Here is a 15405-nt window from a genome sequence, read left to right as displayed (position 1 = left end):
GTTTAATGTCCCTCTTATATATCTCGCACAGGGCCCTTGGAATCAATGAGACGGCCCTGTCAGTGACCACGCATCACATACCAGGTTATACACATCATGCGTGATGCGTGGACAAGGGGCTTTATTGCCTTTTCAAAAATTTAGGGACATATTGTAAAAAAAACGTTCGGAAATGGAGGCAGTTTCACCAATTTCCTAAAATAGATTACAACTTTTATTTTATTTTTTTATGGAAGAAACTTAATAACATTAAAACGGATTCAAAAATCAACACGCCGCATAAAAAAAAGAACCAAACCATAGAAAGTCGAAAAATACATTACATAAAGCTTAATTATTACATAAAGATAATTATTATACGTACTCTCATTCTATACTAAACAAACACCGGTATGGCATAAAAAACTAGTGCAGTTGGGGTAGGGCGGTCGGGCCCAACTCTGATACAGCGTACAAGTGTGGCAATAGTCGAGGTGCAACAAGGACTTCGAGGGGAGTAGCTTTAAGATTTGTAAGTCCGGAGCTTTCTGACATGTCAATCGGCTCATTCGATGGATTCTGGAACTCAAATCCATGTAAAACATTGGCCAATATGAACTGCAAAGTTTCAAGAGCAATCGATATTCCTACACATATTCTTCTACCACTGCCAAACGGAATCAACTCGAAATGTTGACCCTTGACATCTATTTCCTTTTTGCTTGTTAAAAATCTCTCTGGCTCGAAATCAAACGGGTCGGTCCATATTTGTGGATCATGTTGAATCTTCCAAATATTTACCAAAAGGCGTGTCCCTTTTGGGACTGTATAACCTCCTACAATGCAGTCTTCAGTGGATTCATGGGGAAGAGAAAGTGGTGCAGCTGGATAAAGGCGCATCGTTTCTTTTATAACGGCTTGAAGATATACCAAGTTTTTCAAGTCTGATTCGTCAACGTTTCTATCTCTTCCCACATGGATTTCAAGTTCTCGTCGAGCTTTTTTTAACACAAGAGGGTTGTTGACCAATAAAGCTAAAGCCCATGTTAGAGTCACTGTTGTCGTATCTGTGGTCGCTGCATAAATTGCCTAAAAAGCAAGAAAATTGCGCACAACACACTATTATAACATTTATGATCGACTTACATATATTAGGACTAATAATAACACAAAAGAGCCTTTTGGCCTAGCAATATTTTGGGATCCCATTAGGGCCGTCATGTTAATTTTAAGGGTTCTGCTCAATAAGCAAAAAGAGACCCTTTGTATGAAAAAGTTTTTCACATGTATTTAAGAAAAAGTTCAATAATACTGAAAAATGTAATAAATACTAGCATCAATCAAAAAATCGGTTGTAAAAAACGTTATATTCTTAAAACCTTATATATAAACGTACTATAGATAGATATTGTTGGGTTATATATTTGGACTGCTTTGGATCTTGGGCCATGTGCAATTGCACACTTTGCATAACCCATAATCCGGTTGTGGAACCCATCGAACAAGAGGTTATAGTTTAACATTTCGCTAATTGAGACAACATGTATATAGTATCACTATTGTTCATAAGTAAGATTGCTGTTAGAATATTTAATAATTAATAATTAATAATAAGAATAATAGTAGAAGCTTATTAACGATAGCCTTTAAGCTGTCGCTAACATGCATAAAATTGTTTTTTTTTTTAACATGCATAAAATTGTTGTACCTAGTGGTTATATATATTACTTCAAGTGACGGTTAATGAAGCGTAAATAGTTTTATGCACGTTAACAACAGAAAAATCCATAATAATATACCAGGCATGTAGCTTTTACAATTTCATCAGTCTTGAAGCCATAACCATCCTCTTTTAGTTGTTCATTTACATGAGACAAAATTGTGGCCATGAAGACTTGGTCTTCGCTATCGTCTAACTTCTGTTTAGAATTCATCTTCATTTTGTGCTCTTGTAACCATGCATCAATCACAATATCGATATCTTTTGCTGTCTTCTTCATCTTCTTCTCGTAACCTCCGATATCCAACCACCTTATGCCTGGAATAACATCCGATGGCACAAACGCACCCAATAGCTCCACATGGCTCTTAATAGCCTTCTTAAAACGATCTTCAGTTCGATCACCAGGCGTAAAATGGCTGCCAAATATCATCCTCACCAAAATGTTCAAAACTAAATTACCAAACCATTCTCTCATGTCAACCTTAATCGTTTTCAATGACCCTTTATTTCTTAACCAAGTTCTATACATGTCCAACATGGAAACATTCAATTCAGAGACTCGAAGCTGTTTTAGCATGCGACGATGAGATACTAGATCAACAACGATTAACTTTCGCATCTCACGCCAGTATGGCACATGCGGTGCCAGCGCGAAATTCGCAGAATTATAGGTCATTAGCTCGGCTGCCATGGATTTTGGTCGGCTAACAAAAGCTTTATCGTTGGTAGTTAAACACTCTTTAGCCATCTCAGAATTACTCACAACTAGAACTCGATGAACACCAAGTTTAATTGTGAAAATTGGTCCAAATTTGTCAGCCAAAGATCCTAAAACTTTGTGCGCAACTTGTGAACCAGCTAAAAGATGCAAGTGACCAATTATTGGCCATTTACCAGAAGCTTCGGGTACTTTGTTGCTTGCGTTTAGTCCGTTCGTTATTCGTGCTGTATGACCAAGCAGCAGAAAACATAATATGATGGTTACAAAGATTATGAGTGATAGAAGTAGATCCATAACAATATTTTTGGGGTGTAATGGAGATGTAGATAAATTCAAAATAAGGTATAAATTATTATTATTTGACAAACTAAATGATAAAATTTTATATCTTGAAGAGTTTTCAAACGACTTCTTGATAGTTTTGCTTCTATATTTTCACTTAGAAAAGTAGCTAGAAGGTTAATCAAAGTCACTTGGCCTGTAATAACAGGATAATGTGATAATGTGACATGGTACACTCTTCTCACCACAAAAACAAATACATCAAGATAACCTTTTCTAGACTACATGTAAGCAATTTACTTCCTCCACCACACCAAAATAAGTGTCTACATTTCAATTTTAGTTTCTCCCATGGCCAAAATAAGTGTTCACTTCTAAAAATTAAAAATTGACAATCAATTTTAATTTTACCCAATCTTACATTTTTTCTCAAAATCTATATCCAAAAATAAAAATGACATTTGACTCTTAGAATGAGAAACTTTTGTATATTACCTAAAACTTGTTGGAAGTTAAACTTGATTTTGGGCTATGTGTTTTGGATATGGGCTTGCAAGTATACAAGTATATGGATCAAGATTGTAGTCCAATATCTAGAAACTTCTTGTAATATCTAGTAGTGAAAGTGAGTAGAAACATCTTGTAAAATATCTAAGATAATATTTAAGAAATATCTAGATAATACTTAGAAAATATCTAGATATTAGTAGATGATGGAGAGTTCTAGACTACTCCATTGAGTAGTATAAATAGAGGAATTCACCCCTCATTTGTAATCAAGCAAAGCAAAGCAAATCAAGTAATAAACAAAGCCTTCAAGATCAATCAAACATCTAAATCATCAATCATCTCTTCCACAAATAATATACACATAACCTCCTATTTCTAACAAATTGGTATCAAGAGCTTGGTTCGACAAGATGATGGCCAACAATGTCATCACATTTCCTCGCCTCACAAAGGATAATTATGATCGATGGAGCATCCAAATGAAGACCTTCCTAGGTGGACAAAACCTATGGGAGATTGTGGAGGAAGGCTATGAGGAACCTACTGAAAAATGTTCTCTCAGCAAGGAGAAAAAGTTATTGAAGACCAACGATCAAAAGGCTCTTTCCATCATCCAACAAAGTGTAGATGATGGAGCTTTTGAGAAAATTGCAAGTGCAACCACCGCTAAGAAAGCATGGGAGATCTTGGAGAATTCTCACAAGGGAGTTGATAAGGTGAAAAAGGTTCGACTACAAACACTACGAGGTGAGTTCGAATCCTTAAATAAGAAAGAGTCAGAATCAATTTCTGATTATTTTACAAGTGTCTTAGCGGTTGTCAATCAATTAAAGAGGAATGGTGAAACTCTAAGTGATGTAAGAGTCATTGAGAAGATTCTTAGATCATTAGATTCAAAATTCGACTACATAGTCGTAGCCATCGAAGAATCTAAAGATCTAGAATCAATGACTATCGATGAACTCATGGGTTCACTACAAGCCCATGAAGAGAGGTTCAATAAGAAAAATAAGGAGCCTTTGGAGCAAGCTTTACAAGCAAAACTGTCTTTCAAGGAAGAAAGCAGTGAAAAGACTCATCAAACGAGTCAACGAGGTCGTGGTCAAGTACGTGGCCGAGGACGAGGACAAGGATATATCAAACGTGGAGGTTATAGTTCTTACAGAAATGAAGAAAGAAGTCAAAATTTTCACCCGACTAGAGGTCGCGGGAGAGGCTACACAAGTAGAAGGCCAAGGTATGACAATTCTCAAACCAAATGCTATAATTGTCATAAATTTGGCCACTATGCTTCGGAATGCGAGAAGTCAAACAATTACGTGCAAGAAAGAGCAAATTTAGTGCAAGAAGATACCGAAGCCGTGAAAAATACTTTGTTACTAGCATGCAAAGGTGAAGATAACGGAGAATCAAATTTGTGGTATCTCGACACGGGTGCAAGCAACCATATGTGCGGTGACAAAAACATGTTTGTGGAGTTAGACGAAGTAATTAGTGGAAATATCACCTTCGGAGATTCCTCTAAAGTCCCGGTTGAAGGTAAAGGTAAAATTCTCATCCGCTTGAAAAATGGAAGGCATCAATTTATCTCTAACGTGTATTATGTGCCCAATATGAAGACGAATATACTGAGTATTGGACAACTCTTAGAGAAAGGCTATGATATTCACATGATAAATCGTACCCTTTCTTTAAGAGACCAAAAAGGGGGTTTGATTGCTAAGGTGCCAATGTCAACGAATAGGATGTTCATGCTAAATATTCAACATGACATTCCAAGATGTTTAAAAGCATGTTTCAAAGATAATTCTTGGCTTTGGCACATGAGATACGGGCACTTAAATTTTGGAGGCTTAAAATTATTATCAAGTAAAGGAATGGTGAAGGGTTTGCCTCCAATTAATCATCCGGATCAAATTTGTGAGGGATGCCTTCTAGTAAAGCACTTCCGAAGCAGTTTTCCAACAGAAGCTTCTAGTAGAGCGAAGAAACCTCTAGAACTTATTCACACGGATGTGTGTGGACCCATAAGCCCACCGTCTTTTGGTAAAAATATATATTTTCTTCTATTCATTGATGATTTTAGTCGAAAGACATGGGTCTATTTTCTAAAAGAGAAGTCGGAAGCTTTTGGAATGTTCAAGAAGTTTAAAGCATTTGTGGAGAATCAAAGTGGTCTCACCATAAAGGCGATGAGATCCGATCGTGGAGGAGAGTTCACATCCAAGGAATTCAAGGAATTTTGCGACAACAATGGGTTACGACGTCCTCTAACTCTTCCGTATTCACCTCAACAAAATGGTGTTGCGGAAAGAAAAAATAGGACCATTCTTGATATGGCCCGGAGTATGTTAAAGAGCAAAAGGATGCCTAAGGAATTTTGGGCTGAGGCAGTAGACTGTGCGATCTATCTTGCAAATCGCTCGCCCACAAGAAGCGTCAAGAACAAAAATCCCATTGAAGCTTGGAGTGGAAGGAAGCCCGGCATCTCACACCTTCGAGTGTTCGGAAGTGTGGCATATGCTCATGTGCCAGATCAGAAAATGACGAAGCTCGATGATAAAAGCGAGAAACTCATATTCGTGGGCTATGACTCAAGTTCGAAGGGTTACAAGTTATACAATCCCAAGACCGGTAAAGTAATCTCAAGTCGAGATGTGGTGTTCGACGAAGACGCAACATGGGATTGGAATATTCCAAAGAGGAGAACTACGACTTTCTCCCTTATCCATTCGAGAGTACTGCAAGGAACGAAGAATATCTTGAAGTTCAAGAACCTTCTAGTACACCATCTCCGCACTCTCCACGTACTCCAACCACTACACCTAATGAAGTGACACCAACATCAGGAGGAGAATCAAATAGGCTACAACATCACACAAGGAGCATTGAGGAGTTGTACGAGGTAACCCAGCCTATGAAGGATCTATCATTGTTCTGCCTTCTTGCCGATTGTGAGCCAATAAGTTATGAAGATGCAACAAAAAGCCAAAAGTGGAAACGTGCTATGGACGAAGAGATTCAAGCAATCGAGAAGAATAATACGTGGGATCTTGCCACACTACCAAAGGGACATAAGGCTATTGGTGTAAAATGGGTGTACAAGGCCAAGAAGAATTCCAAAGGTGAAGTTGAAAGATATAAGGCAAGGTTGGTGGCGAAGGGATATAGTCAACGAGCCGGCATAGACTATGACGAGGTATTTGCTCCCGTCGCTCGTCTAGAAACTATAAGATTAATAATCTCACTTGCAGCTCAACATAATTGGAGGATTTATCAAATAGATGTCAAATCCGCGTTCCTTAATGGCCACTTAGAAGAAGAAGTCTATATAGAACAACCTTTGGGATACATTGTGAAAGGCCAAGAGAATAAGGTGCTGAAATTGAAAAGGGCCTTATATGGGTTGAAGCAAGCGCCTCGAGCATGGAATAGCAGGATAGACAAGTATTTCCAAAATAATGGCTTTACAAAATGCCCACATGAGCATGCTCTCTATACCAAAGTAAGCAAGGAAGGAGATGTTATGATTGTGTGCCTATATGTGGATGACTTGATATTCACCGGTAGTAATCCCAAAATGTTTGAGGAGTTCAAGAAAGCAATGGTTCGGGAGTTCGAGATGACCGACATTGGCCTTATGGCTTACTATCTTGGGATCGAGGTAAAACAAAAGAAAGAAGGAATATTCATATCCCAAGAAGGTTATGCGAATGAGGTGCTCAAGAAGTTTAAGATGAATGACTGCAAGTCAATGAACACACCGGTGGATTGCAATCTCAAATTGTCAAAAGATGATGAAGGATACTTGGTGGACCCAACACAATATAAGAGTTTAGTTGGAAGTCTGAGGTACCTAACCTGCACGAGGCCAGATATTCTCTACGGAGTTGGACTAGTAAGTCGATACATGGAAGCACCTACAATAAATCACTTGAAGGCGGCCAAGAGGATACTTCGCTACATCAAAGGTACGATTGACTATGGCCTGTTTTATTCGCCTTCTGATCACTTCAAGCTAGTTGGATACAGTGATAGTGATTGGGCTAGAGACATAGATGATCGTAAGAGTACGAGTGGTTTTGTGTTCTATATGGGAGACACGGCGTTCACATGGAGCTCGAAGAAGCAACCCATTGTGACTCTGTCAACGTGTGAAGCCGAGTTTGTTGCAGCAACATCGTGCACCTGTCATGCAATATGGCTCAGGAAGTTACTAAATGAGCTTAAGTTTTTTCAAAAGGAACCTACGAAGATATATGTGGATAACAAGTCTGCGATTGCTCTAGCAAAGAATCCAGTCTTCCATGATCGAAGCAAGCACATCGATACGAAATACCATTTCATCATGGAGTGTGTTACAAATAAAGAGGTACAGATAAAGTACACGAAGTCATTCGACCAAGTTGCTGATATTTTCACAAAGCCTCTAAAACATGAGACGTTTCAGAGATTACGGAATATGCTCGGAGTGAAGAAATCAAGTTTAAGGGGGGCTGTTGGAAGTTAAACTTGATTTTGGACTATGTGTTTTGGATATGGGCTTGCAAGTATACAAGTATATGGATCAAGATTGTAGTCCAATATCTAGAAACTTCTTGTAATATCTAGTAGTGAAAGTGAGTAGAAACATCTTGTAAAATATCTAAGATAATATTTAAGAAATATCTAGATAATACTTAGAAAATATCTAGATATTAGTAGATGATGGAGAGTTCTAGACTACTCCATTGAGTAGTATAAATAGAGGGATTCACCCCTCATTTGTAATCAAGCAAAGCAAAGCAAATCAAGTAATAAACAAAGCCTTCAAGATCAATCAAACATCTAAATCATCAATCATCTCTTTCACAAATAATATACACATAACCTCCTATTTCTAACAAAACTATGAGAAGACACAAACAAGACATTTATTTTGAGACACAGAGTTTTAATTTTTTGATTATTTAGATAATTTTTTTCCCAATAAACACAACTTTCATATATTGAAGAGAAAAAGCATCCATATATGATTATTTGAACACTCCAGATCATCTAACTAAAGTGACTGATTAAAGTTGTAAAACTGAATCCTGGAATCCCGAAAGGCTATGGTTTTGATGTTCTAGAAGAAAAAAAACTTACGGTGCGGTTTTTGGTTTTAGTGAAAAACTCAAATGGATCACGTCCCTAAAATTAAATACAGTATTATTTTAGGGTAAAACGTTTAAACATAAAATGTAAAAGATGAGTTTACAACATACTTAACTTAATTGACTCAATGTAAACTCCTATGGTATGATATTCTGGATTGAACATCAGTGACGATGTATTAGAAGTTTTTCATGACGTGTAGAATTGAAGAACTAACGTAATGCATCTGCAAGTGAATAATACAAGTTCCGCTATAAGTTGTTTCCTAACCGGCCTGTGACTGATTGTCTTAATCTAAGCGTCTTGTTAGTGAACTCCTCTCTGTTTTCGGATGTTAAAGTCACGGACCTTTTGGTGGAATGTGGGGTGTTGGTAAATCATATTAGCAAAATCGTTTTGTTTGGTTGTGTGGTAGTGTGTGTTGATGAGATCGGTTTTAACAGGCTCTTAAGTGTGTGCTCTTCTTGTTACGCCTTGGTTTGTCCGTGTAAACCCTTGGTCAGATTTTTTTTTCCGATTTGCTTGGGTCAGATTTTCTTTTCGATTTGCTTGGGTTGAGTTAAAGGGTGTTCCGACCCCTTTCGCTTCAGCCAAGAGTGCTACATCGGTTGCCGGTTTATTAGGTGATGTTGTTTCGGTGGCCAAAGCTTCGACCCAACTAGACAATATTAGCTCTTTGTTTGGTTTCTTCAAATCAAATTGGGTGAAGCACATCCATGAATTGGTGGAACTGCATTTAGAAGATGAATGAGCTTGGATCTTAGATCAAACGTTTATACCTAATCTAGAGGCGGAATACACAAATTTGGGTTGAGTCGAATACGTTTAACACTTTTGGGATCGAAGAATCAAACCCTAAGAGATTAGATCGATGCCTAAGGTTGCTATTCGGTTGGGGTACGTAGGTTAGGGACGATTGCAGATGACAAAAGAGGCGGCTAGGGTGATTAGGGTGTGTAACATGACAAAGTAACCCGACATCTCTATATATACTAATCTGCAGTGACCATCGGGCGATGGTCTATGACCATCGACCGATGGTCCTCGTCCCTCGTCCGATGGTGCCTTCCATCGGCAGATGGTCTGAACTCCCAACCAACAGTTCAAATCACATCCTAAGGTTTTGGTTAATAAGATAAACATTAATAAACAATAACCATCATTCAAACGTAATTGTTCCTAGACAATGACTGAAATAAACGTGTCTCATACATAGAACTAGGGATTACATTAAATGCACCAACAGAAGATTCGGTGTTTGCATTCTCACAAGTGTGGGTAAACGAAGTGGGTGACATGTCGGTTCTCGAACTGGTGGTTTGTGATTAATTCTATCCAGACGTTTTGGCTCTCTCGAAAGAAATTAGGATGAATACGAATGTGATTAATGAAGGTGTTAGTTCTCTGGTTGGTCCCCTGTTGATGGTGAAGGCAATCAAAATGTTTATGCTTCTTTAATTTCGAACAATTTTAAAAGATGGTTTTCGGGCTATTTCGTTCTATTCGTCCATTATGAGATGATAAAAAAAAGCCTTGTTCGAAGTGGTGGTTGAACCGGTGATAGCTGCGATATGTAGGTGTTGGTGGTTCGGTCTAATACAGTTCAATAGCCTAAATATTTTACTGAAGTCTGATGTTCTTGATAGATCTTCGACGACGATTGGGGTAGCAGGAGTTTTCGGTGCGAATGGAGGTAAATGGTGGGGCAGGAAATATTGCCCTTGTTCGGATTTGTCGTGTAAAGGTTTTTGTTGGGAGTGGTGGGTTAAAACTCGTAAGGTTCAGGAACCTTTGTTGTCGTCAAAGTGTTAATGCATTTTTTGTATGTCTGTCACTGGACGGATAGATTAGGAACTTAAATGTCAATGTTGTACACATAGGTTGTTAGGAACACATGAAAAGTCGGGAAAAAAAACATTACATGAAGCTTAATTATTACATAAAGATAATTATTATACGTACTATGATCTTTGTACTCATACATATATATGTACTCTCATTCTATACTAAACAAACACCGGTATGACATAAAAAAACTAGTGGAGTTGGGGTGGGGCGGTTGGGCCCAACTCTGATACACCGTACAAGTGTGGCAATAGACGAGGTGCAACAAGGACTTCGAGGGGAGTAGCTTTAAGATTTGTAAGTCCGGGGCTTTCTAACATGTCAATCGGCTCATTCGATGGTTTCAGGAACTCAAATCCATGTAAAACGTTCGCCAATACGAACTGCAACGTCTCAAGAGCAACCGATATTCCTACACATATTCTTCTACCACTGCCAAACGGAATCAACTCAAAATGTTGACCCTTGACATCTATTTGCTTATTGTTTGTTAAAAATCTCTCTGGATGGAAATCAAACGGGTCGGTCCATATTTGTGGATCATGTTGAATCTTCCAAATATTTACCAAAAGGCGAGTCCCTTTTGGGACTGTATAACCTCCTACGATGCAGTCTTCTGTGGATTCATGAGGAACGGATAGTGGTCCAGCTGGATAAAGGCGCATAGTTTCTTTAATTATGGCTTGAATCTCTTCCCACATGGATATTAAGCTCTTGTTGAGCTTCTTTTAACGCATGAGGGTTATTGACCAATAAAGCTAGAGCCCATGTTAGAGTCGGAGTAGTCGTATCTGTGGCCGCTGCATAAATTGCCTAAAAAGCAAAAAAAAAAAAAAAAAAAAAAGTGCACATAATACACTATTGTACCACAGTTACAAAAAAAAAAAAAAAAAAAAAAAAAAAAAAAAAAAAAAAAAAAACAAACTTTTATACCATTTATGATCGATGCACATATATGGAACTAATAATAAGACAAAAGGGTATACACTATTTAAGTATGTGAATCTGTAAGTCAACCAATATATATTACTAAAAGCAACGTTAGGCAGCGTCCTACTCGACCCCAACTCGACCTACTAGTCCTACTCGACCCCAACTCGACCCCAACGTTAGGCAGCGTCCTACTCGACCCCAACTCGACCTACTAGTCGTTTCAAAGTCCCAAAGACTCGTCTCTGCCTCGTGACTTTTCGGACTTTGAGTTATTTTTTAACCTCTCTCTAATTGAGACAACATGTTACATGTATATAAATATATAGTTGAGGATTGTTCATGTATGTTACATAGGTAAGATTGCGGTCAAAATATTTAAGAATAAGAATAATTTTATACCAGGCATGTAGCTTTCACAATTTCATCATTCTTGAAGCCATAAAGATCCTCTTTTGATTCTTCATTAACACGAGATAAAATTGTAGCCATGAAGACTTGGTCTTCGCTATCTAACTTCTGTTTAGAATTCATCTTCATTTTGTGCTCTTGTAACCATCCATCAATCACAATATCGATATCTTTCGCCGTCTTCTTCATCTTCTTCTCGTAACCTCCGATATCTAACCACCTCAAGCCAGGAACAACATCCGACAGCACAAACGCACCCAATAATTCTACATAACGCCTAATCGCCTTTTTAAAATGATCTTCATTTATATCACCAGGCGTAAAACGACTACCAAATATCATCCTCACCACTATGTTCATAACTAAATTACCAAACCATTCTCTCATGTCAACCTTAACCGTTTTCAACGACCCTTTATTTGTTAACCAAGTTCTGTACATGTCCTTCATGAAAAAATTTAATTCAGAGACTCGAAGCTGTTTTAGCATCTGAATACGATTATTAGATACCAGATCAAGTACAACTAGCTTTCGTATCTCACGCCAGTACGGCCCATACGGTGCCAGAGCAAAATTCGCATAATTATAGGCCATTAACTCAATTGCCATGGCTTTTGGTCGGCTAGCAAAAGCTTTATCCTTGGTAGTTAAACACTCTTTAGCCATCTCTGAACTGCTTACAACTAGAACTCGATGAACACCAAGTTTAATTGTGAAAATTGGTCCAAATTTGTCAGCCAAAGATCCTAAAACCTTGTGTGCAACTTGCGAACCAGATAAAAGATGCAAGTGACCAATTATCGGCCATTTACCAGAAGCTTCGGGTACTGGCTCTCCTGGTAATTTGTTGTTTGCGGTTAGGCCGTTGCTTATTCGTGATATATGACCAACCAGAAGAAAACATAATATGGTGGTTACTAAGAGTATTAGTGGTAAAAGTATATCCATAACAGTATTTTGGGGGTGTAATGGAGATGTAGATAAATTCAAGATGAAATTGGTAGTGATATATGGTGAATATGATTATCATCACTTGGATTAGGCACACAATCTAAAATGATAAGGTATTAATGGTTATAAATTGACTAATTAAATGATTTTTTTTTTAACAGCAGGAACTAATTAAATGATAAAAACATCTTGTTGTTATGATAATGCCAAAAATGGTGGCCGACAATTTCAACAAATCCAATCCAACTTGATGCATATAGTGTGATAATTGAACAGTAAATGTTGCACTGTAAATATGAACCATGTAACGTTGCAGTATGATGACTTTATAATATATACTTTTCTCATATATTCTCTTTGCTCCTCTTATAATTTTATTAGTTTTCTTAATCAAGAATCAAACCACTAAAGGTAGTTATAAGCCTACTGAATTATAACACGTTATCAGCACGAAGTGCTCCGTATAATTAAGGTTTATCTAAAAAAGTACAAGTCATTAATCAAGGTAAGAAATTCTTTAACGATATCTTCTATTATTTATTAGTAAGGTAAATATTATTATCATCATAAATAAAATTATATTTATGTAATCTAACTTTTATTAACTTCACTAACATTTATATTTAAGTTATATATGGTTGGTTATACCGCCTGAATTATATTTATGTAATCTAACTTTTATTAACTTCACTAATATTTATATTTATGTTATATATGGTCGGTTATACCGCCTGAATTATGTTTATGTAATCTAACTTTTATTAACTTCACTAACATTTATATTTATGTTATATATGGTCGGTTATACCGCCTGAATTATATTTCTGTAATCTAACTCTTATTAACTTCACTAACATTTATATTTATGTTAACTAACATTTATGATTACTTATGCAATTAATCATTATTTATTTCATGCATACTAATGTTTATTCCTAAAATTTATTATTTATGCATAATATGCTTATTCTCTTAATCCTCGTATTTATACTAAATGTATTTATAGTAATCGTTTTTGTACTAATAAAATTCTTTTATTAAAATTATTATTAATACAACGAGTACATAACAGTCGTTAACGTCAACTAACGACGTTACAACGGTCATATATACATAACGGTTGTTAACGTCAACTGACGACGTTACAACGACTATATTTTTCAAATATAAAATAAGCATCTCCATTTTCACAATTTTACAAATCAATCTTCATTTTATCAGATTACCACTCTCAAAAAAGTTTTTTTTTTTGTAAAGATGATTCACACAAGGATGATTTTTCCTATTGTATTGGTCATACTAACTATCACCATTGTTGCTAATGTACCACCGGGTGAACCTATATTCTATCCTGCTCTTGTGGTTTTATCATTTGTAATCATGCCATTATTTTGTTGTTTGCTATTTATGAATTTAAAATGATTCTAATTTCATTTTATTATTTGTCTATGAATAGAAGTTGATTATGATTATGATTTATGTTGTTCATCTTTTTGATAATAGAAAATGTCGAATTTGAAAAGGCTTAAATTTGCTCCTTTAGAATCAAGTGAGAACAACTATTTAACATGAGTTATGAATGTAGAAAAACATCTCGAATCAATCGGTATTTATGAAATCCTGAATGAAAATAACAATTGTTCCGAACAAGAGAAAGCAATAGCAAGTATTTTTTTTAGCAAACATATTGACGTGTCTTAGAATCTGTATATTGTATTATTAAAGATCCAAGTGAATTATGGAAAGCACTCAAAGATAGATATGATATTAATTATTCAGAAACAATCGTGATCTATGAACAAATAAAATTGAAGATGTTAGTAGACGCTCATATAAGAATCCCAGAGATTCTTATTAATGATCTGGTAACATGGATCATCAGTCTAGTATTTCTTGAATATATGAACATCTTGTTTAGTTCTACAAATAAGTCCCAAAAAAAAAAAGAAAACGAGAGTGAATCTGTTGAAAAATCTTAATAAAGTAAACCCTGAGCTACCTTCAGACTTAAATGACCTGAATTTTCTAAGATACCTAGCTTGTTATGTATCACTCCTAAGTAAATGATTTTAGACCATAATATATATATATATATATATATATATATATATATATATATATATATATATATATATATATATATATATATATATATATATATATATAGTGGTAGGATCAAGAGGGAAGTAACCATTCGGGGGGAAGCGGGGGGAAGCAAAAACTTTTTTTTCGTTTTTTGAAAAAACTTTGTTCACGAACATTATAGATGAGATGAAAATATGAACATTTAGTAGAGACACTTTGTGATAAATGTTTTTATTTTGGCGGGAAAACGCTCGAAGAAGTAATATATAACAATTATCGTGTTTTTCGAACGTATTTTGAGGTTTTAGCTATTGAGGTTTAGATATTAGGGTTTATAGGGTTTAGAAATTTAGGGTTTAGGGTTTAGATTTAGGGTTTAGATTTAGGATTTAGATTGAGTTTTTAACACGAACGGTTTAGAGTTTAGGGTTTAGGGTTTAGGGTATGGTGTTTTGGGTTTATGGAATAAACCCAAAACACCAAACCCTAAACCCTAAACCCTAAACCCTAAACTCTAAATCGGGCTAAATTTTACTTCACAAAACATGGAAAAAAAAACGTTCATATTCTTCACGAACAATATTATCTTGAATGTTATTTTTGTCGATCGTTTTCCAGCCTAAATAATAACATTCATCACTAAGTGTCTCTTCTAAATGTTCATATTTTCGTGTGATCTTGATGCCTGAAAAAAAAATTCAAAAAAAACGAAAAAAAAAAAATTGCTTCCCCCCGATTGGTTACTTCCCCATTGATCCTGCCCCTATATATATATATATATATATATATATATATATATATATATATATATATATATATATATATATATATA

General features: G+C 36.0%; 1 protein-coding gene and 1 pseudogene across 1 annotated transcript; both read right to left on the bottom strand.

The window, feature by feature from the left end:
• Positions 1 to 361: 361 nt before the first annotated feature.
• Positions 362 to 2841, bottom strand: LOC139855929 (cytochrome P450 CYP82D47-like). Its single transcript, XM_071845168.1, has 2 exons — positions 1779 to 2841; positions 362 to 1068 (listed from the first exon to the last, which is right to left on the bottom strand). Exons 1-2 carry the CDS (start codon positions 2715 to 2717, stop codon positions 406 to 408), a joined length of 1602 nt encoding a protein of 533 aa, XP_071701269.1. The 5' UTR covers positions 2718 to 2841; the 3' UTR covers positions 362 to 405.
• A 7419-nt stretch (positions 2842 to 10260) lies between these two features.
• On the bottom strand, positions 10261 to 12588 carry LOC139855931 (cytochrome P450 CYP82D47-like; annotated as a pseudogene).
• Positions 12589 to 15405: the final 2817 nt, after the last annotated feature.

This window comes from Rutidosis leptorrhynchoides, chromosome 6 (genome assembly GCF_046630445.1).
Source record: "Rutidosis leptorrhynchoides isolate AG116_Rl617_1_P2 chromosome 6, CSIRO_AGI_Rlap_v1, whole genome shotgun sequence".
Taxonomy (NCBI): Eukaryota; Viridiplantae; Streptophyta; class Magnoliopsida; order Asterales; family Asteraceae; genus Rutidosis; species Rutidosis leptorrhynchoides.
This window is presented reverse-complemented; position numbering and strand designations above follow the sequence as displayed.

Excerpts from the sequence above, each read along its gene's own strand:
- LOC139855929 (XM_071845168.1), bottom strand. The coding sequence starts at position 2,717 with ATGGATCTACTTCTATCACTCATAATCTTTGTAACCATCATATTATGT. Across the intron at positions 1,069-1,778 it reads TTGTAAAAGCTACATGCCTG|GCAATTTATGCAGCGACCAC; the intron begins GTATATTATTAT and ends CTTGCTTTTTAG.